The 27,957-nt window shown below is 40.1% G+C and overlaps 2 protein-coding genes across 2 annotated transcripts in view; one reads left to right on the top strand and one right to left on the bottom strand.

Moving 5' to 3' along the window:
* DENND1B (DENN domain containing 1B) overlaps window positions 1-4,085 on the top strand; it is a 161,123-nt gene extending 157,038 nt beyond the window's left edge. The window contains exons 21-23 of the mRNA XM_075710021.1: window positions 726-805; window positions 2,019-2,235; window positions 3,475-4,085. Coding sequence (XP_075566136.1) covers window positions 726-805; window positions 2,019-2,235; window positions 3,475-4,026 — 849 coding nt within the window. The 3' untranslated portion in view covers window positions 4,027-4,085. The remainder of the gene's footprint in view (window positions 1-725; window positions 806-2,018; window positions 2,236-3,474) is intronic.
* A 22,358-nt stretch (window positions 4,086-26,443) lies between these two features.
* Window positions 26,444-27,957, bottom strand: part of CRB1 (crumbs cell polarity complex component 1) — a 107,774-nt gene continuing 106,260 nt past the window's right edge. The window contains 1 exon segment of the mRNA XM_075711211.1: window positions 26,444-26,659. Within this exon segment, the coding sequence (XP_075567326.1) occupies window positions 26,444-26,659 (216 nt within the window).

Here is a 27,957-nt window from a genome sequence, read left to right as displayed (position 1 = left end):
GTGTCGTAGAAATCTTTAGCCTGGTTCTGTTTGCTAAGTAGTAATGTGATATACCAAGTTAATGAGTACTCAGTATAGTAGTATATGAATTTACGGCACACCAGCTGCTCTACACAAGCTCCCCATGGAATGCTCTGAGTATACACTAACTTTGAGTTAACTGTAATTTACAGTAAATTGTCCTGCACAAAGGCATTCTTAGTGCACAGTTTTTGAGCTGGCATACTAGTTACTCTGCAATTCTGTTTAACACCCTAACATAAATACAGCTATGTAAAGAGACTCCTGACTTCTTTTGTATTTGCTGCTTCAAAAATCCATTTTTCTTCATGCTCAGTAGACCACATCAACCAAAACTTGGCAAATATTTCTGTCAGAAAGTAGTATTCCACAGTGCTTTTTGTGATATACTTGCAAGAAAGGGTAGGTAGTACACTTGAGTGGTGCTTTTCCTCCAATAGCCAGTCTTCTGCTAATCAAGGCTTTGCATAAATAATAAGGCACTCCACAGACCAAGAAAAATGGTTCTCTTGCTCTTTAATTGGTGATGCTTGAGGATTTTACATCCTCTTATAACAACTTTTAGAAGACTTGATCGATAAGTGGTTTTCCTCATCAACTGCTCAGGAAGTCTTAGTAAGTAAAGTGGTAGCTAGTCTCCAAATAAGTAATGCTGAAATAGAAAAAATAAACAAAAATTATAGTGTTAATTTTTTATCCTCCAGACTCGTTTCAACCAGCATCTCAGTAACCATGATTTTGCCTTTGATGAAGACAATGATGATGAAGTGGAGAGAACAAGCAAGTAAGAAGCCTGTTTGGATGTGTATGTATGTATGGGAGAAAGGGTAACTAGTGTTATTTAGCACAGCTGAATTCAAGTGACGCATTTTTCTCCTGTCCAGGCTGCTAGCTTGCTTCTTGAACTAGATGGTGTCAAGTAGTTTAGGATTAAATCTGCTTTTAAAAAGAGGGAATGGCTATTATATCTTTTTGTTATTTATAGTGCCTAGAAGAACTTGACATAATCCTCAGTCTTCACAGGCTCAAGATAAAAAGATAGACTACATACACAAAGAAGCAACGAAATAATACTCGTCAACATGGCGGGCAGTGACCTCAGCTAATCTATTCTTTAAGTCTTGTGTTGTGGTCATGTCAATGGAAAGTTTTCTGAAGGATCTGAAAGAGAGAAATACTGACTTGTGAGTTTTATATCAAGGTCTTCCTATGTGAATTAAAGGAAAATCATAAGTTGAGGCTTAAGCTGCATTGGTGCATTCTCTGATTGAATTCAGGAGATGATTTTTGATAATGAACATATGGATATAAACCATGAAGGACCTTGAAAACGAAGTCAAGCAGCTTAAGCCATGATGCAGTAGGGAAGAAGGAGCTACTGAAGTGTTCAAAGGTTATCATCAAAACAGTGAGCCACGGAAATACCCTTTGTAGTATGGATAGACAGAGATATGGAAAGACTGCAGTAGTGTGGGGGTCAGAGGTAAGGGTATTGCAATGAATGAAAGAGAAAATAAGAGACAAAATCACCAGTTCTCCTTGCAGATAGGCAGTATTCCAGTAAATCTGGCCATATGACAGAAGAAGAGTTGCAGTGTGAGAGTCTCATCACTAGAACAAATTATGAGGCTAGGTCAGCTGGAGAAGTGTAGCAACACTGACCTAAATATGAGGTGTACGTAAGGCAAAAGGGGAACCAGTTTTGGAATAGCTGTAAAATTTGGAGGGAAGATTTGGGAAGTCATATTAAGGGTGACTTGAAATAACAGTTATAGTGGTTGGGGAAGAGCCAGGAGACAGGAAAACCAGCTATTGGTAACTGCATCTCCACAGATATCATACATCTATGTTTAGGAAAATTCTTCAGTAGAAAGACGTTCTGGGTTTATGTTCCCTTTAAAAAAGTCTTGGAACACATTCTCCTACTTACTTTCAGAACTGGCTGTAAAAAAAATGGCTTTCGTGTTCCTAGCTGATGGAAAAGTTTTTGTTTTCAGGTTATCATCAGAAGACAGTGAAGAAGCTTCTGCATACTTTTATGATAGTGATGATTCTGGTGAAACTGGAATAATTCCTCAGCATCAAGGAGAAATGGACTTGCTTGGGGAGATTTTGGACACGCTGAGCACACACAGTTCAGATCAAGGAAAGCTCTCAGGAGCAAAGAGCCTGGATTTCTTTAGGTCAATGGATGACATTGATTACAAGACTGCGGTTAGTCTTCTGCTTTCATTTGAAAAAAACCTCCAATCCCTTTGTAGTGGAATCCTGCACTTGTGGAATCAACAATGTGCAGCTCAGACACTGCAGCATAGTCCTTAGAATTGCTAGTGTGTCTTCCTAGGGCTATGTAACAGTACACCCATGCTGGCCACTGCATGATGGTTTTTCACCAGCAAAGAGATTGGTTGCACCTTTGTCCAGTATACCAAGTCATCTTGGAACAGTATTTTTCCCTTATAATGGTAACCACATATAGAGCTGTGAATAATGTAATAATTTACTTAATCAAACAGTTTAATAATATATTTAGCTGTTCAATCTGGTATTCCCATAGCTGGTTTTAGTCTCTCTTTTTTTCATGTGGTTTAGAAGGTCTTTATTTCTATTTTCACCTTACATCCTTAAACTAGTCATAGTGATATGGTGGTGTTTCCACCTTAAGTCATGGGATCCATGTGTTAATTGCACCTGAAACACTGCTAGAATAGTACACCAGAGCTTTCTAAGATGGCTCCTTGATCCTTTTTTAGGTAGAGTTGCACAGGACCTGTAGTGTAAACAAACTGCTTGCCTACAACCTTTAAACCCTCACCAAGTCACTGCTGTGATGTTAGCCAAAAAAATGTTAGTGTTTTTGAATCCCAGCTCATATCAGCTGTTCAACATTTACTTTTGCTGAAAGGGATCCTATAGTAGAAGATTCATTACTGGAACAGCAAATTCTGCTGCAAATGTTTAAAAAGCTTGTAAAATTTTATATTATGAGTGTCACACACCGGTCACATTAATAAAATGCCCATTTTTGTTTGTTTGGCCAAAAAAATTTAATATTGAAAGTTGGTATAATTAATTACTTGAAGCAAAGAGGAAATGCCATCTGGTTTTAGTTTTAGTCCAGTTCCTTCTCATATTATGGGTACAAACCAGCAAAGTGTGTCTTTGTTCACTGTCAAAACTGCTTGTGCAAAAACTGAATGGACAGGGGAGACAGAAATCCTTCCACTGTACAAAAGGTAATCCTTAGGACAAGAGACAGAATGTTCTGGCGAGGAAGTGTAAAAGCACTTGATCTTACATTGTTTCCGGGATTGTTGTTTTGTAACGGTGAACCCCAAAGGGGATCCATAATTTAGGAACACACAAAATCTATTACAGTATTTTTGTTTCAAAGATGCCAGTGTAGAGACATTTCTTGTGACATTAACTATAAACAATTGTTCTTTCTTTTAGAACAAGTCGAACGCACCTAGTGAGTGCAATCTTACTGTGCTCTGCAGCAGTGCTAATGATCAAGCAGAGTGGAACCTCGGTCAGGACGACAGTGTCCTCCATGGGAAGCAGCTCCCTCCATCACCCAGGAAGCAAGTTTCTTCTGGTGGCCATAGAGAATCTCTCTCAAGGCTGGAAGAAGAAAGTAGTGACCAAACCTTTGTTACTGACAAGATGGACACCATTAGTATGACATCCCCATCTCCAGTACAATCAAGTGCCCAGTTTGCTTCTCTAGAAGGTTTCAAAGCAGGCTATTCTTCCTATAAGTATGCAAAGCAGAATGAAACACTAAGCAATACCTCAGAAGATCAGCTCCCAGCAAGTCTTGCTCAACATCCATCCATTCTGGTCCCTTGGCAGAAAGATGGGAAGGAAGGAAATGAAACTCCAGAAGAGGGTGGGCTCCTTCAAGAAGTGGTGTCATTATGTAAACTGAGTTCTGCTTTTCACTATGGTTTAAATATTTCAAAGGATAGCTTATCCAGCAGTAGCAGTGGAAATAAAACGTAAGAAAACTATGAGAAGAGAAACTTGACTCCCATCAGAAGTTAAAGGGAGACTACTCAGGACTCCATATAACTCCATATAACATGATAACCAAAAGATGAAAAAGGAATAAGAGATCTTCGATTATAAACATAATTCTTTTCAGTTGAGTATGCATTTTCTGCCATTGGGACATCCGCTTCTGTGTTTACCCAGGTCATTTGCTGGCTGTAGTTAGGTCCACAAAATGGAACTAAATATATGAATGCACTCTTAAATCAGGTACTAGTTAGTCTCTGTGTTAAAAATACAGCAGGTGTATGGTGCTTCCTAGCATTTGCTTTGTCTAAGCAGCAGGAAAGGTATCACCTAACAGGTAACCAGGTTTTGAAGGTACTATATTAATCCCATTAAGCATGAAATGAACCGAGAAATCTGATTTGTCTGAAATGGACAAATATTAATATTTGTAATGAATAATAATTGCCTTAATCTTTTGAGAAGAGGTTTAACTATCTTAGAAGATGAATGCAAATCTACAAAACAGCAATAATGATTTTCCATGGCAAGAATTTGCTTCAGCAATGCGGGGGGTGGGGGGAAGGAAACTTTTTTTAGATTAAGGAATTTCTTGTGAACATAACTTGGAACTTACTCCAAACTAAAACTGTGGCCCTGTCTTCCGGACTTTGAAAAGGTAACGCATGCTTTTCCCTCTTCTGCGAAGTACATGAAGTGCTGAATTATAATGTGACGTTTATTAACTTCTGTTTACAACTAAGACACTTTAAAGACATATTATCTGGTTTCCCTAGGTAGACTATTTCACCTAAAAATTTTCAGAAAGGAAAGTGTAAGTGGAATTGATAGATTTCTATTATTTTTTTATTTTCTACAGTTTAATAGTGTTTGAAAACTAATTTGTGCCTCTTCTGAGCTATTTTCTATTTTTAGTAGCTACCTTTTTGAAGGTAGATTGAATTACTGTTACTTAGAAGTCATATTTAGTTAAATTATTAAAAAGTCATGACTAAAAATTACTTGTAACACTAGAAAACTGGTTACAGATTCAGCTTGAGACTGCATCTATCCAACTCTCATTTTAGCCAAGTTGAACAACCAAAAATCTGTTTCTAAATTCAGTGAATTAGAACTTGATGTATATTGTGTTTAGAACAAGAACTGGTCCTCTTTCTGGCAGAATTTCTGAGGAATATTTGGATATTCAAAGTCTGAAATTCTTGCTGCTATATGGAGCAGCTCTTTCGGTTTTTTTATTTTTTAATTTTCCTCCCCTCTTCTTTTTCCACCAATCCACCTTACCATACATATGTTTTCCTCCACAATAGCTCAGGACAGGAAAGGCATGAAGTAAGTTTCAGCAGATTGGAATTGTCAACTTTGAAGGATATTTGTGATGCAGTTGGCAGAAGTAACACATAGGTATAAAATGAACTGTGCCTGAGAAGAACACTCTCCTGCTCTTCTAAACTCATGTCAGAAACCTTTTTTCTTTCTTTCCCTCTTGGGCATGAATGGTTAGTCTTAGTCTCAGTATAGGCCTGAGTGAGCACATTCATGAGGTCAGTATTTGGATCAGATTGCGCTTTAATATCTTAATAGTAGTTTGTTGCAAAGTTTAATATCAGTTGCCACATTGAGATTTATGAATGAGTTTTCCTTCTTTCTAACACAAATTGAAAGAGGTTTTTTGGCTGCTTTATTACAAGGCAGCTGACCTAAGGGAAGGGATCCATATCATTACAGAGGCAATGTTTGATGCTTTACCAAAGAGTGAGACCTTGGTTTTCTTAATGCAAACGTTTCATCTTGTTCCAGAATGAGAAGGGCAGGGCCAGTACTTGTCATTGAGGATGAGCCTCCAGAATTCTTTTTTAATCAGTACAATGAAGGCAAAAGGTTGTAAAAGTGCAAATTGTACAGAAATATCTGCGTCTGATTAGAGCATGACCATTCCTGAGGGCATCTGCAATCTGCATTGCTGCAGAATCTCAGTATTACAGAGTTAGAGGTGGTATGTCCAGAGGTCTGTACTCCAAATTATTTATCTATCCGTTGGTTTCCTCTTGTGTATCAACATGTTATTTAAGCTGGAAGTGGAATTTTTTTTTAATAACATAAAAATGTTATTTGGCAAAATATTTTGCACTATTAGAATCAAAAGTATCATAAAAATTATTTAAAATCTCAGTTGTAACGTTTCCAGGTGGGTCAGACCAGGTGCTGGTCAGATGAGAAAGCTGCAGGGCAACATCATTCATACTTGTTTAGGGGTAGTATTAATGACTCGGTAGAGGGCATTCTTCTCCTTTGCTGGTACTAAGTATTACCCAAACGTAGTGCTGCTAAGTGTGTCTGAGAGAAGACAGGCAACACAAAGGTCTGTGTTTTTGTAGCACTTCTCACTTGTTATCATTCATGTCCCTGCATTTTGTTGACAGGAAGTTCAAGATTCACCTTTCCTTTTCCTCTGCATCTGACATGGTGTTTCTATCCACGGTTCCATCTAAGATGATGTTTTATTTTCTTCATGTATTAACGATAATAAACAGTTTTAATGTCTTAAGGGGGAAAATAGAAAAAAAAAAGGAAATTATGGCTATCATTACTTTCAAAACCATCAAACATGTAAGTCCAGGAATGCTGCCAGAAAACGATTTTCAGAAATGCCTCTCTGATGGAATAAATCTTACTGGCTTTACATGAGAGTTAGGCACTGAACTCCTATTATCACATAGATTGTCCCATTCTCACCTTTGTGGGAAAAATATGGAAGCCATGTGAGGCTGCTAATATTCTTACAGTTATTATAAGGATCGTAAAATTGAAAGTTTGATAGTGGAATCTTTCAACATCGATGCATTGTGGTAATAATTCACTGCTCCATTGAGTGAAAATGCAGGCTGAAAAGAAGTAAACAGCTAAGCTAAAAGATGGAAGGTAAAATTCAACCTAGAATTATTTTAATTTCAGTTGCCATCAAAATGCTAGTTACTGTGCTTATGCCGCATTCTTTCCTTACTATTTATAAAGCCCATAGAGTGTTTACAGTCATTAAATAGTGTGTCTCTTTTGGTTTTGAACCTTGTATGTGTTCAAAAATAACTCGGTCTTATATCTGTGTTGAATTTAACTGTAGGTACATTTTTAAGGCTGTAATATTACAGAATCTTTTCCGCTTACTATCTTTTAAAAAGGCTAATATTTGTGCCTTATTTAAACAGAATTACCAATTACCAAATAGATAAGAGTCCAAACTGATACTTCTGGTTCGACACTTGTTTTCTGTCCTTGTGATAATATATAACTGTTTATTGGCTACATATGCAGTATTTTTACTACCACATTGGGCTCTATATTAAGATAAATTGTCCAGGTCCAGTGCTTTTTACAAGTTTTATGCTTGTATGCTTTTTATTTGTGGAAATCCTTCTAATGTCTTCGAAAATCATCAACATTCATCACCAGCTACTGGTGAGAACTGAATTCTGCTTAGTCAGAGCTCCTGTGGTCTTCTTCAGAGGCATCTCTTTTCTTCAGGATCTTCCCATTTCTCCTGTTTAAGGGAGATACCAGGTTATTTAAGCTTTGTAATCTGTTACTTACACTTAGGAACAATTTTCTGACATAGCCAGTAAAATTAGGACTTGAATTTAATATCTTCAAGTTCGTTTTGCATAGATGTCTGCCTGAAATAAGCTGTATCGCTCATGTGGTTTGGGAGGAAATAAGTAAGGGCAGTAGAAGGAGAAAGGGATTCCTGGGTTGTTCCAGTGGCGTAGTGAAGCAGAGCCTGGGAGTCCTCAGGGGGGATGATAACTTTGAGGAAATCCAGATTACAGGATATTGTTTAATGTTCTAGCTCAGTTGTAGTGATTCCAACCCAGCCATGTAGGCAAAAGTAATATTGCGTATGGAATTAATCCCCTGTGGGATTTGCAGAATGGATAATATGTTGTCCCAGTCAAAGCCTTCCCATCCATGTGTCCAGAGATGCAACATGTGAAAAGCAGCGCAGATATTCGGGGAAGGACAGTACTGTAGATGCAAAAGTGAGCCCTACCCACCCTCTAAGCATGCAGAGGGCAGTCTGTGTAGAGTAGGCGGTGGTTTGCTCTTCTATCCCACATGTTTGGGTGTTGTGTAGCTCCGAAAAATAGACTTGTTCTGAAGGAAAAATGTAGTTGTAGAAGTTGTCATAGAACTAGTTGACTGAACCCTTCATTGTCATTTAGCATTTCAGTGATACTGCTGCTGTTTGGGTGGGGTCATCAGAAATCCTCAGTACTGGCTGAAGTCCCCTCAGGCATTGTAAAACAGACTTCAGCCGGAGTTTTAGACACATGCTGGGTGCTTTTGAATATCCCACCCAATCTATTAGAGGAGTGTTTTAGATCTCAAAAATCTGTTTTAGATGTCCTTTCATGTTTTAGAATGAGCTAGTTACAATCTTGTGTTCTTGTAAACAATGTAAAGTCTAGGCAAAAGAACAGTTAAGCCAGGTTTTTAAAACAGCTATTTCTCCTCCTACAATCAATCATATTCAGTCCTACAGAACAATCTTTCATTGGTGCAGCTGTCTAATGGAATTGCTAGGAGCATCTAAAATCTTTTCTCTATGCATGTAATTAATTGAAGAAACATTTCATGCAATAATCAAAGTGCCAGCATGAGGCCCTTTTGCAAATGCACCACCTGTGTAATGCTGACTGTAGTACCCTGTCCTGCAGAAAGGAGCCCCGTAACTTCTGACCTCCCTGACTCCGCAGGCAGAGGTCAAGGGTGGTCTTTATTTCCAAGGGAGTTAGCATCTTCTCTCTCGGTGCCAGGTTCTAGTCCAGGTGCTGTGAGGCTCCAGCCAGCATGTTCCCAGCAGCCTGAAATTTCAGGCTAAACGAATGTAGCTAATAAAATTACATCTGAGGCAAGCAGCTTCCTTATTGTAAAGCTCAGGATGGTGAAGGCTGTCTGTTCCCATGATATCACACTTAATCTTTGGAGAATGAATGTAGAAATAAATGCACCAGCAAAAACAGTATGAATGGTGTTGTGGCTTGTCTTCAGTAACTTCTTTGCTGCTATTAAATGTGTATGTCTTTGCCAAGTGTTGTTTTCCTGTTAACAGAATCTGGGCTGAATAGAACGTGTCCTCAACTTCACCCCAAGAGCATGGACCACAGCTGGTCTAGAATTCATGATCTTCAGGGTGGTTGAAAATAAAGGAATGGAAAAGGGATGGTATGTTTTCCTGTGCAAAACCGTCCTTGATTTGCTTTGTAATGTCTCTTTTACACTTTGAGTCAGCGGCCATTCAAAAGTACTTGATAGGTCTTTCCTGGAAGCTGCAAAAATTCTTAGAAAGTTGCTTGATGAGTCCACAGCCACCTTAGTCTAGAGGGCCATCCACCCTCTGTGTAGTTGGCAGGGCCATTGCAATTTTTCTGCTGGGTTGGAGTATGAAGCAAGTAACACAGTGGGAAGTTACTCCAAGGTTTACCGTAGTAAAGGGTACTCAAATTCATTTGTACTATTAGTTAAGTCAATACTAACGATATTTGTATTTTAGAGTCCAGTAACAGTATTAACATTTGAAAAATAAGTTGAGTTCAAGTACTCTGATGTTTCTATGATTCTGTGTGAATTGAGATTCTGTTTCTGTTAAAAATAAGGGAGCTACTTGGTTGGGGGGGGAGGGGGGAATGTGTTGACTTTCAAATCTTCAGTGAATTTTGTGCAATATTTCTCCTTTCAAAGTAATTTAGTAGTGCACATCTGCTTTTCAGGCAGATCCTTGAAATAGTATTTTTCAAAAATGTGTAAAATTACATGTAGCTTTGAAATATGGTTGTATGATAAAACCCTGAAGAATATATTCTAATGAGGCAAATGTATATTTCCAATGACTGGGAATGGTTATGGATGTCACATTCTATGGAAATAATAAGGCCTAAGGCAGTGGTTGCATACCAGTAGTCCTGGGTAATTCTTAAAACTATAACCCAGTCAAACTGAAGTAAGGTTGACTATTAGAATTTATGATGTTTAGTTTATCATTTGATCATTTATCATTGATAAAAAGATGAGGAGTTAAGCATTGCTTTTCAGTACCACCAATGAGGTGAGAGAGTTCATGGTGATGACCATATGTGTTAAGAATTTAGTTTGTGACATCCCTAATTATCGTAAGTCATTACTTAAAATATCTACTAATGTTGCCAGTATCCTTTTAATTTTTTGTAAATTAATTTCTTTGTATATTGATGTACATTTTGTTTCAACCTTTGGTTTTCCCTTGAGAACTTCTTTAAATTAATATACTTGAATGAGGCAATAAAGCACTGTGGAACAGCTAGTCTTGGTGCAGCTTACGCACAAGCACATCACGTCTGTTACTTCATGATTTTTGAGGAGGAAGAGAAATTTAAAATGCTTATATGTTTAGCCAACTGACAATTTGTGTTTGTTATTTTTAGATTTGTGTCAGATATGATGAGAAATGCCTCAACGCGGAACAAAGCAACATTATCTATCCCAATGCTTCTAATTTTTTTTCAGAATGTTGTTTTAGTGACCTTTGAAAACTGTACCTGATAATGTCCTTGTTGTGAGCCTTTAATGCTTATAGGAAAGGGATGAAGTACAGGACATCTTGAGGTTTTATTGATCATTTTAATAATTTTGGAGATAAAAAAACCCCACAAAAAAAACAGCGTTGTCCTAACAGTTTTAAAAATCTAGTTAGTTACTGACCTTTAATAAAACTAGAACCAAACCAAGAATTTACTCCATGCTTTTGCGCTCTCTGGACTACTGTTCAAAGTCATCTCAAGAACTGGAATTCAGACCTTAGACTACTGTCAGTAGTGCACTGTGTAGATGTAGTAAACAAGCTGTGATGTGTGGTTTGTTTTGTTTTGTTTTGTTTTTTTCTTCCAAGTTTGTGGTGTCAGTAGAAGTTTTTGGTGAACTCCACATTACCATAAAGTGCCCAACGCTGTACTATAAAATAAAACTTAACAATATAAAAATTCCTTGGGTGGTGCAGGTTCTTGTTTGTTGGGTTGATCTGAACAACATTTTCATGCTTATCAGGCATATAGGTTAAAATAATATGATGATACTGTATTGTATTGGAAGTTTTTCTTCATTGAATGATCATTTCAGTTTCTCAAATATAGAGAAAGCTGACTGTGTTTTCTTATTAATTACTGCTTATACAGTACAAAAGTTAAATGCTGATGTCCTTTGTAATGTCAACGGTATTTTGCTTCTTTTAAAAATCTTAGCTAATCATGCCTATTTGTTAAACAGCATTTTTTGGTCTGTAAATTTTCAAGTTCTTACCAAAAGAGTAGGTATGGTATCTCATTTTCTAGATTAAGAAATTGAGATATTAAGGGGAAAATGCATGCAGAAGGTACAGTAGTAATAACTGATTGGTGCTGTGGTTTGAACCTTTAACACTGGATATTTAAAAAGAAACAAAAGATATCACCAAGTATTTTTGTACTGTTAAGCCAAATATTATAAGTATCAGAGAGGTCTTGAGAAGAGGGATGCCCTACCTCCTGTAACAACCTGTAATGGGATCTGACTGAAGGGTCAGACTGTGTGCTGCTGAGAGTTTGCTGGGACCTCATGCAAGCCTGATCTTGACAGCACCCACCCTTCTTCCCTCCCTCCCCTCGTGCCCTGACTCCAGCCCCTCCTGCACCCAGTGGCACTGCTGGGCTGCGCGGCTCTGCCAGTTGCCGGCAGGGCCGGTGGCCTGCCTTCATTCCCTCCTTCTCACGGCTGGTGGGGAGAGGCTGATGCAGAAAGCAACTCTTGGCTTCAGCGGTCATCAGGAATGAAGGCAAAGGTATGGCTTATTCCTAACTTAGCCAGGATAAATAACACGTAAAACAATAACACATCATGAATATGTTGTCAGATATGACTTAGCTTTTTAATATAGTTGCTTTGCTGAGTCATTTTATGCAAGTGTACACCTATAGTTCGGTTAGGATTTTACATTAAATAGCTCTGCAGTATAATCTGATCGGTGATTGACTCTTCTAAATCAAAAGCATTTTGATATGCAGACAAACCATAGAGACTGAGGTTTCAATATTGATATACTCAATCCACAACTGATGAAAAAATTACCAATTATGTTGATGGAAAACAATGAGGGTGTGATTTTTAACACTTGCTATGAGACTTGTACTAGCTTGCTGTAGCTGGCAGAATGATACAAGCTGTGAAGACTGGTAGCACAGGGATCTTCACTGCTAGATTAAGCATAGCACATCTGGTGGCCATTTCTTCATTTTGCCAGTAGACCTGCCCACATATTTATTCAGCTCTTAAAACTGACGGCTGTGACAACCTCTTGTCATAGGTCCAGATTATGAGCCAATGGAGGACATTCTGAAAATGTAAAAGCCTTTAATTTTTTGCAGAAGGAGTGAGCAAGTATGAAGATCAAGTCTTTCAGGTTAAGTTTGCCTGCTTTCCTGAGTTTGTTATCTCAGGGCACTGAGAGTGTGGTTGCAGCTTGCTTTCTATGGATGGTTCAGTTCAGTAAGTTCTTTCAAACCTAAGCATGGGAAAGGATCGAAAAAGAGGAGGTAATAAGACAAGTTAGTCTAAGCTGGCAAATTCTACACAGGTGATAGAGCAGGACTCTGTTCCTGTTGATACAACTATACCAAGTGTCTGTGAAAAATGAATTATTTCAGAGGTCTTTGGTGTAGCAGTCACATAGTAGCACCCTGAGTATGAAAGCTGGCATGTTATTGAGAGTTGTGGCATTTGAGGGAAAAATCTAACTCAAACCAGTGCCTTGTTGGGGTCTTGTTTAGGAGAAGTCATAAACGCTGCTATTCATTAGTAGCTTCTTAGTTGTTTGTGCTTCAAAAGCAGCTGAGAATATTGCTTTTGCAAGATACTTTTACACGGTGAAGCTGCAGCCATACCCAAATGATGGACAAAGCATTTCATTTTCTTTCCAGAACTCACTGTGTGTTAACCTCGTGTTGACAAAAGGAAAAGTAACTTTATCAAATTCATGGATTTTGATTTTTATTTGATGTGACAAGCAGTAACAACAACAACAACAAAACCTAAGGAATGCCTGAAGTGATGTTGTGGGTTTGCTAGTATTCAGACAAAGCGGAGTCAGTCTGCAGATTTTCATCAGTCAGAAAAAATGCTAGCAGCTTCTTAAGCTTTAAAACCCCAGAGCTTGTCAATCCTGTTACAAATTCTGTATGAGACATAAAGAAGTGCTAGTTCTAAAAGCAAAGTTTGGGAAGCACATTTGGAATATGCTATGGGCCATATAGCATTTCCTTTCTGTGGCTGCCTATTTCATGTTTCTCCCGAAAGCTGAAGGGCCGGGTTCCTGGTGGCATACTGCTCCACTAATTTTCTTTTTTCAGGTCTACTTCTTCCCTCAAATAATTGTCACTGAAGGATGGGGAACAAAACAGCAACAAAACCCAACACACAGCAAAAAAAAGAAAGGTACAACGTGGGCTACAAAGGATCTATCCAACTTGGTTGTAAACCTTTTCCTTTCAGATCTGTTACCGGGTTTTGATTGTTAAGTCCTGCAAAATACTCAGTATCATGGATAAGACACAGTAAAGATGTACTCTGCCATGTAGAGCTTACACAAGACTCATTTGCCTACAGAAGTTTATTTATCAGGTATGTATAGTTCTATGAATAGCTGAACTAATATACTTTCCAAGGTGAGTATTTTTATCCTGGTATAAAATCACTTCATTTGATTTATCTTAAGACACTTTGTAAATGATGAAGAGGAACTTTTCTGTGTGTTCACGATGGGCAGAGGGTGCTTTTCTCAGCCTGGACTGTTCAAAGGCCAAATATTAAAAACCGTATTTGACTTTCAGGTTTTAGCCTTGACATGCTCATCTTAAAAATTCTGGAGTCTTAAAGCTTCTGGAGTTTTTTAGAGAGTGGTTTAGCGTTGGTGACTTAATTTAAATTGTGGTAGATGACTTCTAAGACTCTGGGTCCCAGTGCCCTGAGACGTGCTTTAGAACTCATAGGTACAGCAGAAAGTTGTGGCTACCTGATGCTCCTGTCCTTCCTGCAAACCTTTGTTCAGTTCCATACTAGCACTGGCTCCACATTCAATAATGTAACATTTTATAGTATCAGCAGTTTTCTATTCACTGTTCCTTTTAAGAAAATAACCTGTTAATACAATACTACCTGTTTAGCAAGGAGAAGGATTATGTACTTAAAATGTTCAGCTGAATAATACATACAAACACCTGACATTTGGCCTGCTCTGAGAATAGGCGACATGCTTATTTAACGACTTTGAAAATGTTACAATGGTGAGGTAGAAATTAAAATGTCATTTTAAAATATTTGTATTTAACTTATCCGATTCCGTCCTTTTCTACATTTCCCCTTGGCATATTCAAACTGGGGGTCATGGTAGCAGTCTGACACGGTAGATACTTTGAACGATATACTGAACATTGTTGGCATTTCAGCCTAATTAGTTGCATCCTATTTTGTGATTTGTCTTCGGTCCTTTGGGTTGCTGGCCCAGGATTTTTTTTAACCTTTTTTTTTTATGCTCATCATTGTCTCATTTTAAATGTCAACAGACCAGTACCTGTGTAATTGGTTTTTTTTTCCCCTTATTTCTTTTCTCCCCAATGTCAGAAAATTTGACAAATGACTTCTACATCTCAGGTAGACTACATGAGAAAAATAGATCCCAGGATTGAGTGACAAATAAAGGCTAATCTAGTCCATGCAGGTCTTGAGCACAGCCACGTATTTTTCTGCCCACCCGTCACAGTTACGGGTTTTGAACTTGGAATGGTCTTGTCTTGGGCTGGTTTAGTTGCTTGTGCCAGCACTGGGCCACCCCTGAAAAGCAGATCTGCATCTTCTGTCAGGCTCATTTCTCACACAAAATCCTGATAAAGTGTCCCTCTCCCTGGGGGTCAGGTTTAACATAGTTGTCCGTGATCTTGGGACAGATCCCTCTGAAAGAAAATGCTTAGGCACTGGGCTAGTTCAAGTGGACATTGAAGCCTTATGCATTTAAGAAGGAAAGTGTCAGCCTGCTGATTTACTTTAAACAATCCTCACTTGACATAATTCTGTGCCCAAGGAAATGTTTTCATCTTGGGAACAGCTGGGGGCACCGACACATGAGGGTGCGCTGCCAGAAACTGAGGAAGAAAAGCAGTGCGCCTATATGCTCTTCTGGTTTGCTTTTTTTCTGCTCTGTCATTGGGGTCTGAGTCGAGGTGACTCCTATGGCTCTTTCTTGGTCATTGTGGCTCTGCTCTGTCATTGGGGTCTGAGTCGAGGTGACTCCTATAGATCTTTCTTGGTCATTGTGTCTCTGCTCTGTCATTGGGGTCTGAGTTGAGGTGGCTCCTATAGATCTTTCTTGGTCATTGTGTCCAAGGCTTGAAACAGTGTTCAAACAGTAGTGCTGTAAGCAGCCTGAAAGGAGAGCCTTGTGCTTTTTCCTCCAAAGTGACGCCTGGCCTCCTGGCTGGTCTGGACCTGGCTTGCAGTACAGGCAGTATGCCCTGTCACCATGGGATGCATATAGCTTGTCATTTGGGCATTGTTTACCTGCTTGCTGAGTAGATGATTAGAAGCAGCTAAAGCTGCATTTAGTTGTTTAAGCTGTTTTACACTTGGAGCAAAAAAATGTGGAAACACCCCACACATCTTCCCTGCAGACTTAGGCTTTTCTAATCTGCCTAAAGATCGTGAAATTACTTAGGGGTAACACCTGAAATTCTGTTAATACCTTGTATGAGCTGCATGGAAGACTAAGTTATTTATTTTGAGAGACAGAAAGCAGCTATTTAACCTGAGGCTGCTCTATGCTGTGACTACTTGTACATTGCAAACATGCTGTGGTGCAAATAGCTGTTCATACAGGTGAAAAAGGCTCGCAGCCCAAACAGTCACATACAATTAAGATTGCCTTGCAGAGCCTGCCCTTTCGGTTTGCTCTCACTCCTCCAGTGCCTACATTGCTGTCACTGTTTCTGAATTTCTACTGCCAAGTAAAGTTTAGTGCAGGTGCCAAATGAAACTAAGTGGGTTTAAATTGGAAACACACATTTTTGTTATCGCTAGTTATTACAGTACATGCCAATGAAAATTGCGCTTTTGCTGAAACTACAGGTGAAATCTGAAAGGTCATACACAATATTAAGCTGAGAAAAATGTCATGCTTTAAACAGTGCCATGAAGAGCATAAAACCAGATGAAGGGCTGTGTTGTTTTTCTGTGATCAAAAAGATGATTTAAAGTCATGATTTGGACATGTCAGTCTTGCTGCTGTTTGACATCATTACATGAATTGCTGGTAAATGTAATTGCTTTGCCAAATTATTTCAGGGAAAGAAAAATTGCAGTCCGATAAGAGCAGAAATTAAAAGCAACTTTTGTGAATCCAAGTCAAAATATAACAAATTTGCTCAAACTGGTTACAATATAAAATCTCTAATACATTTTTATTCCATAAATACCATGTGAATGAACCTAAACCTAGAAAAATCTCCACTGAGCTGAGAACTCTGTTTGGCCTTCAAGACTCCACCTGTGCCTTGATTCATAATTTATACTCTGGCTTTTCAATGTGCAAGAGGTCTTCACACCTCCTGGCATGCATTATAGATGGAGGAGTTTAGGTTAAAACATGTTTTACTGTGAGGCATAGGGTATTGCCCGCTCTCCACATCAAATTCATGTGTGCAGTTTAAGCAAGACCTTACTCTGCTCCCAATAAATACACACCAGATGTATCTCTTACAAATGTTAGGTTTTGCAGCATCTTGACACATGCCAGTAGTTTGAAGCCTGTGTGCTTCAGTGGGGCATGAAAACCCCATCCATTCATTCAACTGTGACGTTTTGCAATAGGCAAAATTTTAGTGTTGTCAGCTACTTGCTGTTCAACTTTATTGACTTACAACCTCTAATCTGATGCTCTTTTTCTGAATTGACAGAGGTGTCAGTTTTCTTCAGCTGAGAGGTGACTGAATAGCACAGGAAAAGGAACTTGGCCAAAATCCTCTGATCCGTGATTCCTGACGTTATGTGACATTACATGTGTAAGGTTTGTCCTGCAGGAAGACTTGCAGGAGACTTGAGGCTTATGTTAAATAAAACATAGTTCAGAAATTTTTGGCTGGGAAAAAGACTCAGCGGTCTCTTATCTGGAGACAAGCTTTCTGCTGCGGGCCTTTATTTATTATGGCCTTTTTCAAAAGTGTTGTCAACTATGTTCTTTGTTTAATACCATAAATTAGGTGATGTTTATTACCACTTAGCATCTGTTTGAAGAACAATCACTAGCCAGACTTCAGACACAGACAGTGATAATAAATTGTAGCTTAGCTCTTCATTGACCAGAAAGTGGCATGGGCCAGATGCTTTCTTGCTTCCTCAAGGGCCAGGAGGCATGAGTTTTGGAGCCCTCAGAACGGAGAGGATTCCCCATCTGAGAGCCCTCTGCTGAGAGTGGCCTGTTGCAGCTGGAAAGCTAGTGTGGCATCATAGCTGTAACTCATATACTATCAAGATTTTGAATCGCTCAGTTTTACTGAACAGGAAAGATAATCATATTTTGTTGAAACAAATAAGAATTCTTGAGCTTTCCTGTGGCATAGTGAAGCAAATCCGTGGTGGTGTTAATCTTCCAGAGAACACAGAAAAGCAGTGTTTTCTATCTAAAACCCACAAGGTCAGATCAAGATCATGAGTGTTAATTACTTGGGAGAGTAAGGTCTTATAGCATCCAGTTACCAAAATAATGGCAAAGCACGAGTTTCGTGGGTTTTGAGATGTTCCTCAGGGTCAGGCTTAAGATGTATTACTGATTTAAGCAGTGAAGTAGACTTCCCCAGAAGTCCCCTTGACACACTTGGATTCAGGGACTCAGCTGCTAAATGGCCTTCGGGGCAGGGTTGGGCATTGCTCAAAGAAGGCACATGAAAGTGAAGGAAAAGTGTTTCGTTTGTCTTAAATCTGTCTTACCTGGAGGCGTCCTGGGGAATGCAGCCAGGGCAAGCTGGGTTGGAGGGGAGCTTGCAGCGCAACTGCAAGCATCAGTGTAGCTGAATTCCTCCAAGGGGACCCTTTCAGTTACAACTAGCTGATGCCTTTGGGACAGTGCGACTCCTGGTTTCTGAGGTTATTGATCTTTATTGAAAAGTAACAGAGAAACTGTTGAGGTGAGCAGAAAGCCCCTTGTGAAAATGGGACTTAAATTAAGTGAAGAAAATTCTTACTGCTCTGCCATTTTTCTGCCTGCACTCGTCCACAGCGCTCTAAAGAGTAGTTATTTTAAAAAAAACCAGAGTTTGGAGATTCTCAGCTTGTATAAATTAGCTCCAGTGAAGCTGTATTGATTCGTGTCACCTTGGGACCTGGCACAAAACACCTCTCTTTGAAGAGCACAGTGCAATCAGTCATACGGTGGTGCAGATTGCAATGCTGAGGCTGGCAGCCCCAACCATAGCACAATGCATGTTAATCTCATTTCCAAGTATGGAAAATGTTTCTTGATCACTTGGTTCCGAAAAGAAAATTTGACTTTTTAAACTGCAAATATAGTTCTGGCCTGAGGATAATTTCCTCTGTAAATGCATGATGAAATAATCCCATAAAGCAAAAAATATAGGTTGCATGTGGCTCAATATAATCCTTATTTATTGGTCATTTTGATCCTGTACACAGCAAAATAGTAACATGAATACACCATCTAAGCTATAAACATACTATGTACATACAGAGAAGGAACAGTTAATTTTACATAAGAAGGAGAAGGCACATAATGCAGTGATAGCACTATCATCATTTTGAGCTGGCCAAACTCCAGCTGCAATATTTGTATTCTGCCTAGTGTAAATATTCCTGGGACTCTGAAGGTACTCTTCGCTCTTTCACAGGCTGGATGTCACCTCTTTCCAAGGGAAAAGGGAATGGACTGCGAAAGGGGAGTAAGTTGCTTCATCCTTCCCTTACTTCTGAGTACCTTCAGAGAGATTTGGTGTAGAGCAGATCATGTGCTTTAACTTAGCACCTTCTCTTTCTTTGCAGAAGGCTGTTAGGCATAGGCATGAAGAGAAAGTTTAAACGTGTAAGGTTTGGGAGTATATTGTGCACTTGTTTCTTGAATGGATAGGTTGCAAGTGGTAATGAATAATTTATTTTACTTTCTGCTTTTGAGTCAAATAGTGAGATAGATTAAACAATGTAATTTTGAAATATTTTAAGTCTTCTGTGTGGAGATACCTCCATATTAATGGAGGTTATCAGTGCTTTTTGGGAAACCAGAAGCCAATCTCGGTATTTTTTTCTTTATAGCAGCACAAATGCTCTCCACAACTCTTAGATGTTATTGCTCGTCCCTGAATGTCTGAGCTCCTACATGCATTTTATTATACCCCGGGGCTGAGAAGCAATGAATAGCTTGATATCTGCTATATCAGTCCTAATCTGTGGTTTAAATTTCAGCAAAGATTGTATTAGACACTCTTTATAATTTATTCTCTTTTGTTTTAACTGTGGTTCCCTGGCTGACATATGACCTGGAAGGGTCAGTCTTCCTAACCATGCGTTTCACAGTCACTATAGCATGTTAATATAGTGACGGCTTTGGGACTTTTTGTGCTTCTCCAGACTGCCATTGAGCTTTTCCAGCTGCAGCATCTGCCTCCCTGCCTTCTTTGGTTGTTGCTTTGTTAATTCAGCGTTTCAGAAAGTGTATTTAGAAATGACATTTGTGCCTTCTGGGCCTTTTCTTGTTTGTTTCCTATAAGATCAGAAATAGAGTTTTGAATATTTCACATTTTAATCCCTATTTGCAATAAAACATCCTCCCTCTAAGTTATTTTACACAGATCTGCTTCAGTAGGTAATTCTCATTCCTGACTCACAGTCTTCCTCCCTCCCTTTCCTACGGCCTCACTGCTACGAAAGCCCAGCTTCACCCTTGTTGCAATCCAGCTTTTGCCTCCACTTTCCTCAAGTGCTATCCACTTTCATTTCCTTTTCTTCTCTCACTTTTGCGTGAATTTTCACCACTCTTATTTTTATTGTTTCCTCTCCACTGAGACTGACAGCGATCACTTATGACTTACTCTAAGCTTAGTTTAAAGCTTTTTCCCCTGCCTTCTGTCTCCTTGACTTACCTTCTACAAACCACACTCAAATTTCACTGTGAGATTTGCCCTTTCTTGTGCTTTTATGGGTGTCTTTATAATTCTTTAGGAGCATATTCCTCCAGAGCTCTCTTTGGTCTGTATGAAAACTCTTCAGGCTTTCATCTTCTCCGCTCGTCCTTTGTACATGTTTCTGGGTATCTTGCTTAGCCCTATAGATCCTCTGTGTGGCAACACTTTCTCAAATATTTTATTACTTCTATACAGGTTGTTTCTCTACTGTCTCCAAAATTTCATCCAGAAAGTCAAACCACTGAGAAGACCAGAATTACTTTGCAGCCACTTCCTTATTCTCACTCTGTCTTTCACTGTGGACAATAATGCTTTCCTTCAAATTAGTTCTCCATGCAAACTGCCTCCATCTTCAGCTGCTTTCTCTCTTGTGTCCTTTTTCTTTGAATCATATAATAATTTAGTCTGGAAGGGACCTGCTGAGGTCATCTAGTCCAACCTCCTGCTCAAAGAAGGGCGAACTTTGAAGTTACATCTTTATTATAACCATCCTTCTGAACTGACTTAATCTCTGTTTTTCTTTCTCCATCTCTGCTATTCACTGAGATTTCTATCAATTTTATTTCTCCTTTCAGCTCATACAACTATTGTCATTGACCAGAAATCCAAGAACATAAAGCAGGTGTGTGGAAGTCTCTTCCTTGCATCTGCTTTACTAGTTCAATGCTACTTTTACTACTTGTGCCCACGTGGTGCTTCTAGGTTCCCCCTGGTTTTCAGAGCTCTCTGCCCCCAAGCCCTTCCCAGCCTGCAGCCTTACAGCTCTTCTTGTCCGCTTACTTATGGCTTGTCCTCTTGTTCCCACAGGTTCCTGTGTCTTTGCCCACTTTGCCATCTCTGTCTAGAAAGTCACCTTGTCTTTGGGTCTCTTGCAGCTTTTTTTGGGTGAGGCTAAAGCGATGTGTGTAAGAAGTTGCCCAAATCACTCCCGCTTCACTTGCGGTCTCCCATCCTCACACACTGCTCTTTGCTGTCTCATTTGCTGAGCGGTATCTACCTCACAATGTATGCTCTTTGATTCAATTTCTTTTTTCAAATATTTATTTATCTTTCTAAAGATGATCATGCCTAAGAAACTTTATAGTATTTTTTTATTATGCCTTAGCAGTGTCTCATGGGGCAAACGCTGGGCTAAACCAAGAGTTTCAATTGAAAGCTATTACATCTGTTACGACATAGAATCATAGAATGCTTTGGGTTGGAAGGGACCTTTAGAGGTCATCTAGCCCAACCCCCCTGCAGTGAGCAGGGACAGCTTTAACCAGATCAGGTTGCTCAGAGCCCCATCCAACCTGACCTTGAATGTTGCCAGAGATGGGGCCTCCACTACCTCTCTGGGCAACCTGTTCCAGTGCTTCACCACCCTCATGGTAAAAAATTTCTTTCTTATGTCTGGTCTAAATCTATTCTTCTTTAGTTTAAATCCATTATTCCTTGTCCTGTCACAACAGGACTTGCTAAAAGATTCTCCCCATCTTTCCTGTAGGCCCTCTTTAAGTACTGGAAGGCCGCAGTAAGGTCTCCTCGCAGCCTTCTCTTCTCCAGGCTGAACAACCCCAACTCTCTCAGCCTGGTCTCATAGGAGAGGTGCTCCAGCCCTCGGATCATTTCGGTAGCCCTCTTCTGGACCCGCTCCAACAGGTCCATGTCCGTCTTGTGCTGAGGGCCCCAGAGCTGGACGCAGTACTCCAGGTGAGGTCTTGCCAGAGCAGAGCAGAGAGGCAGAATCACCTCCCTCGACCTGCTGGCCACGCTTCTTTTGATGCAGCCCAGGATATGGTTGGCTTTCCAGGCTGCAAGCACACATTGCCGGCTCATGTCCAGCTTTTCATCTACCAGTACCTCCAAGTCCTTCTCCACAGGGCTGCTCTCAATCTCTTCATCCCCCAACCTGTATTGATATTGGGGGTTGCCCCATCCCAGGTGCAGGACCTTGCACTTGGCCTTGTTGAACCTCATGAGGTTCACACAGGCCCACCTCTCCAGCTTGTCCACGTCCCTCTGGATGACATCTCGTCCTCCTGGTGTGTCAACCACACCACTCAGCTTGGTGTCATCTGCAAACTTGCTGAGGGTGCACTTGATCCCACTGTCTATGTCATTGATGAAGATGTTAAATAGCACCGGTCCCAGTACGGACCCCTGAGGGACTCCACTTGTCACTGGTCTCCATGTGGACATCGAGCCATTGACCACGACCCTCTGGATGCGACCATCCAGCCAATTCCTTATCCATTGAACAGTTGTCCTGGTTTCAGCTGGGATAGAGTTAATTTTCTTCCTAGTAGCAGGTATAGTAATGTGTTTTGGACTTAGTAGGAGAAGAATGTTGATAACACACTCATGTTTTTAGTTGTTGCTAAGTACTGCTTATGCTAGTCAAAGACACTTCAGCTTCCCATGCTCTGCCAGGTGCACAAGAAACTGGGAGGGGGCACAGCCAGAATAGTTGATCCAAACTGACCAAAGGGCTATTCCATACCATATGACGTCATGCTCAGTATATAAACTGGGGGGGGTTGGCCAGGGAGCAGCGATCGCTGCTCGGGAACTGTCTGGGTATCAGTCGGCGGGTGGTGAGCAATTGCATTGTGCATCACTTGCTTTGTGTATTATTATTATTATTATTATATTGTTACTATTATCATTACTGTTTTACTTTATTTCAATTATTAAACTGTTCTTCTCTCAACCCAGGAGTGTTTCTCACTCTTACTCCTCCAATTCTCTCCCCCATCCCATCGGGGTAGGGGGAGTGAGTGAGCGGCTGTGTGGTGCTTAGTTGCTGGCTGGGGCTAAACCACGACAACCGTCTACCCATCAAACCCATATCTCTCCAATTTAGAGAGAAGGATGTTGTGGGGGACTGTGTCGAACGCTTTACAGAAATCCAAGTAGATGACATCCATTGCTTCTCCCTTGTCCACTGATGCAGTCACTCCTTCATAGAAAGCCACTAGGTTGGTCAGGCAGGACTTGCCCTTGGTGAAGCCGTGCTGGCTGTCTCAAATCACCTCCCTGTCTTCCATGTGCTTGAGCATATTTTCTAGGACGATCTGCTCCATGATCTTCCCAGGCACAGAGGTGAGGCTGAGAGGTTGATAGTTCCCAGGGTCCTCCTTTCTTCCCTTTTTAAAAATGGGCACAACATTCCCCTTTTTCCAGTCAGCAGGGACTTCACCTGACTGCCATGACTTTTCAAATATCATGCAGAGTGGTTTGGCAACTACATCAGCCAATTCCCTCAGGACTCTGTAATGTATCTCATCAGGTCCCATAGACTTGTGTACATTGAGGTTCTTCAGGTGGTCTCGAACCTGATCTTCCCTTACAGTAGGAGGGGCTTTACCCCCCTGGTCCCCATCTTTAGGTCCACCGATTTGGGAGGGGTGAGGAGAGAGGTTGCCAGTGAAGACCGAGGCAAAGAAGTTGTTGAGTACCTCAGCCTTCTCCTCGTCCGTTGATACAAGTTCGCCTTTCTTGTTCATCAGTGGGGGTATGCTTTCTTTAACCTTCCTTTTCTGGTTGATATACCTGTAGAAGCCCTTCTTGTTATTCTTTACGTCCCTTGCCAAATTCAGCTCCATCCTCGCCTTGGCCTTCCTGACCTCCTCCCTACACAACCGGGCCGTTTCCCTGTATTCCCCCCAGGACACCTGTCCCTGCTTCCACTGCCTGTGCAGTTCCCTCTTACTCTTTAGTTTGACCAGTGGATCTCGACTCAGCCATGCTGGTCTCTTCCCTTCCTTGCCTGATTTTTTACACTTGGGGACTGATAGCTCTTGTGCTCGATGGAAGGTGTCCTTAAAAATCTGCCAACTCTGTTCCGTTCCCCTGTCCCTGAGGACCGTCTCCCAGGGGGTCCTTCTCACTAACTCCTTGAAGGGCTGGAAGTTTGCTTTCCTAAAATTTAGGGTCCTGACTGTACTCCTCGCTTTTTCCATGTCCCTCAGGAGCATGAACTCCACCAATGCATGATCACTGCAGCCCAAGCTGCCTCCAGTCTTGACATCACTGATGAGCTCAGTTGCATTGGTGACCATCAGATCCAGTATCGCGTCCCCTCGGGTAGGTGTCTCTATTATCTGGCTTAGGAAGTTGTTGTCTATGCATTCCAGGAATCTCCTGGATTGCCTACAGCTCGACGTGTTGCTTTTCCAGCAAATGTGGAATCATGTGGCATTTTACATAACGCCATGATTTGAAAAGATCTTCCCTGAATCTCTGCTATCTCTTATCTGCCATCATACTTTTGGTAACTTATTTTTCCATTCTTCCCTTAGCTGCCATTTGAACTCTCTGGATTTAAACTACATCTGTCCAACAATGATTGCATTCAAAATAATAAGCTTCAGTAGTAAAGCTGTACATTGGGCAAGAATAAAATCTGTTGTGCATTTTCACTGTGACTATATTCTGTTCTTTTAACTTGGCCTGAATCCTGCCATCCACTCACATTTTCTGTAGTGCCTTGTTTTGAAAGATACCTGTGAGGACTGCAAAAAATCCAGAATGTGCTTACTATCATAGTTACTGCTAATCTTCTAATACAAAAATAAAGGGGAGTGACATTGATATTCAGTAATCCCTTAAAGGGTTCATTCAAAATTAATTATGAATTGGTCATTAATTAAAAAGATGAGTTAAACTCTTGGATACTGAGTGTGCATGCTCTGTTATGCAACTCCTGGAACAATCATCTAAGGTTTGATGTGTATTTCTGGGATGTTTCACAATTGTGGGAACATATAAGCGGAACTGCAGGAAGAAAGAAATGCCATCATGTACTTTCCACTCCATTGCCTCTTTGTTGTGGGTTCAGTTTGTGTGGGAGCAATGCTTATGCTTTAATTTCTTCGACTACATGTGAAAATTAACTGGATGAGTTACTGCTAAAATTTCCCTCTGCAGTTCAAAACCCCCCTTGACCTGGGTGTATTTTTGGCACATCCTTTCCTACCACAAGAATGATCATTAAATCTCTTGAAGATTTTCAAATGTCTATTTCATTACAAGATTTCTTCCAAACTTCTCCTGTTATTCCATTACATTTTATGCATTTGCTTCTTTTTCAACAAACAGTTGCAATCCTTTTGCTGCTGAGGTTTACAAGGTAGTTAAATGGGATTATCCCTGTTTTAAAAGAGGAAAATCGAGGCATAAAAATTTATTTGCCAATAATCATATGAGAAGTCTGAGCTCCAGGAGAAGCACCGAGTGTGTCATAATTGTTTCCAAGCCAGTGCTTTACCTGTAGGCCCCTTTTGCCTCTTTCCTGGTATTTTCCATGAGCTTTGGGAAATGTTTTTGAGCGTGTTTTTTGGCAGCCAATGTATGTTTGCAATGTGAGAAGCAGTAGTTTTCTAAAATGGACCATCAGGTAATATTGTAATGAGAAAATGGCAGTAGTGTGGATGCACAGAATTTGTTTGGGGTGTGTAGATTTGATGTCTCCTAAGAGGTCAGATTGTGCCCACTGGATATTTTAGGACATAGTCTTTTATAGTCAGAGAAATATGTGCTTTTGTGGAAACCAAAATTCTTTTCAGTAGAAGGTGGAGGGGCAGCAGGTAAAATGAAAGAACTGGAGGAAAGAAAACTAATTAAACTTGAAACATTTATTTTGGAGAGTTTTCGCACAGCTTCCTTTTAATCCCTGATTAGCAGATGAAAGTAGATATGCTGAGACGCAGCTCTAGTACTAAACTCTTTGATAACAGAATTATAATGTACAGGCTGTATAATTGTACAGGCTTATTTGTTTCGTCTGCATCGTCTTCTGCAGCAGTGATTGTTAGGCAGTCAAAGGAAACACAAACGAGAAGCTGTTATTTGTGTTGCATCCGAGACAGGCACTTACATGTATCCCAGGAGCCATTACTGTCTGTAATGCCTACTGCTGATTAGCAAGGCTGGAGTTTCCAGTGCAAATAAAAGTTGTCCTTGGACGGGTTGGTCCAAAACAATGATAAATGGTATTGGTTCACTTAACTACTAAGAGAATTTTAATGCTATTGAACTTAAAAGAAAAAATTTTGAAAATATTGAAAGCCCAAAGTAATTGTAATCTTCATAGTGAGTATTCCTGGAATCAGAATGAAAATGAACATATCTAACATATGTACACTGTTCCCTTTCAGCCATCTTCCAGGATGGAGGAGCGCTTTCTTCTAGATCAGTCTTTCCATCGGTGGTGGCTGCACCATGTTCCACATCTCTACCCGGGATCCCTCCTTCTCCTGCCGGCTGGGGCTGTAGGTCCCTTGAGTAGCCCGTTTATTGGCAGCGATGACTGAAACCACCACTGCCAAGAAGAGGATCAATAACAAGGCCAGCGTTACTGAGCCAATGGAGGTGAATATGTTCGAGATCAAGTCAGTTGTCAACTGGAAGAATTGAGATAATTGCAATATAATTTACGTCAAGAGAATACTGAGACACAATTGAGCTACCACGGAAGGAGAACAAAAACCATTCCATGGATAGGGCTTTGCATAGACAAGTTACTGCTGAAGCACCGTTTATTGGTAGAGAAGTACATTAGCCCTTTCAGATTTTGTTCTTTGGACTCTTCAGAAAATTACACACATGGTGCTGGACATTTAATATACAAGGCAGAGCTGGATTAATTTCAATAACGACCCATTTCATTTGACATCTTCCCTTCTACTTGAAAATAACCTGTGAGTTAATACGTCTGTGGACTGTAGTAGTAATTCAGCAATTATTTGTTTAATCACTCTAATAATAATTCATTACACTTAGTTTGGTTGTGAACACGTTACTGCCAGTATTTGCTACTGCAAGTTAAACTTGAGCTATTTTGACTCATTTTGGATATATATTGTCACCTTTCTGTTTCTCTTGCTGGAGGAGTCGAGTTTATGTGAAAACTTGTACTTACATATAGAAAATTTGCTTACTGTAAATATCTTTTTAGAACGTGTTATTTCTACAGACATTCCTGCCAGTAAACTTTTCTACCAGCACGTTTGTGTGAGATAGGTGTATAGAGGCTGCACAAGAGTGCAACCAAGATCTATTCAGTGAGAAACTAATCAGTATATTTTTCACAAATATGTGTTAAAATATTCATCCAGCTCTTCTTCTACATATAGGCTTTGTAGCTTCATCTACAGAAACACAACCGGTACAGTACAGGATTAAAGTAAGGATACTCTGGGTCTTTTTGGTTTTTTTTTTTTTTTTGTGTGTGTGTTGTCATGTGGCAGTGGGAAATGTGATAATGTCAGAAGGCACAGTGCACAGAAACAAATCTGCCTGTTGAAAAGCTTTAGACCAGAGAAATTTTATAGTTGGTAGATGAACATTTTATACACATCTATGTGCTTTTATGTGTAAAAAATGCTTATGGTGAGGTAAGCCAATGAAGTGATGTGGTTAGTGTGGAAAAGTGGTCACTACAGACAGAATGACCCTAGCAGGAATTGAACTTCTGGGCAGATTCTGTCATCCATCATCTTTTGATTTGTATTACGAGTGACAGCTGAACTGCCATAGATGAATGTGTGCTTGAGGCTGAACTTTCAAAGCCCAAAATATTTAGAAACAGAAGACAGCAGGTCAAAGCCCATTTCCCAGTTAGATACTGCGTGTTACACGATATTTTAGTGACCTGCTTACTCGTCATTTCTAAAGAAGTGCAATTACAGTCCTGAGAACG

This window comes from Pelecanus crispus, chromosome 5 (genome assembly GCF_030463565.1).
Source record: "Pelecanus crispus isolate bPelCri1 chromosome 5, bPelCri1.pri, whole genome shotgun sequence".
NCBI classification, from domain to species: domain Eukaryota; kingdom Metazoa; phylum Chordata; class Aves; order Pelecaniformes; family Pelecanidae; genus Pelecanus; species Pelecanus crispus.
Note: the sequence above shows the minus strand (reverse complement) of the source record. Positions and strands in the feature narration are given on the sequence as shown.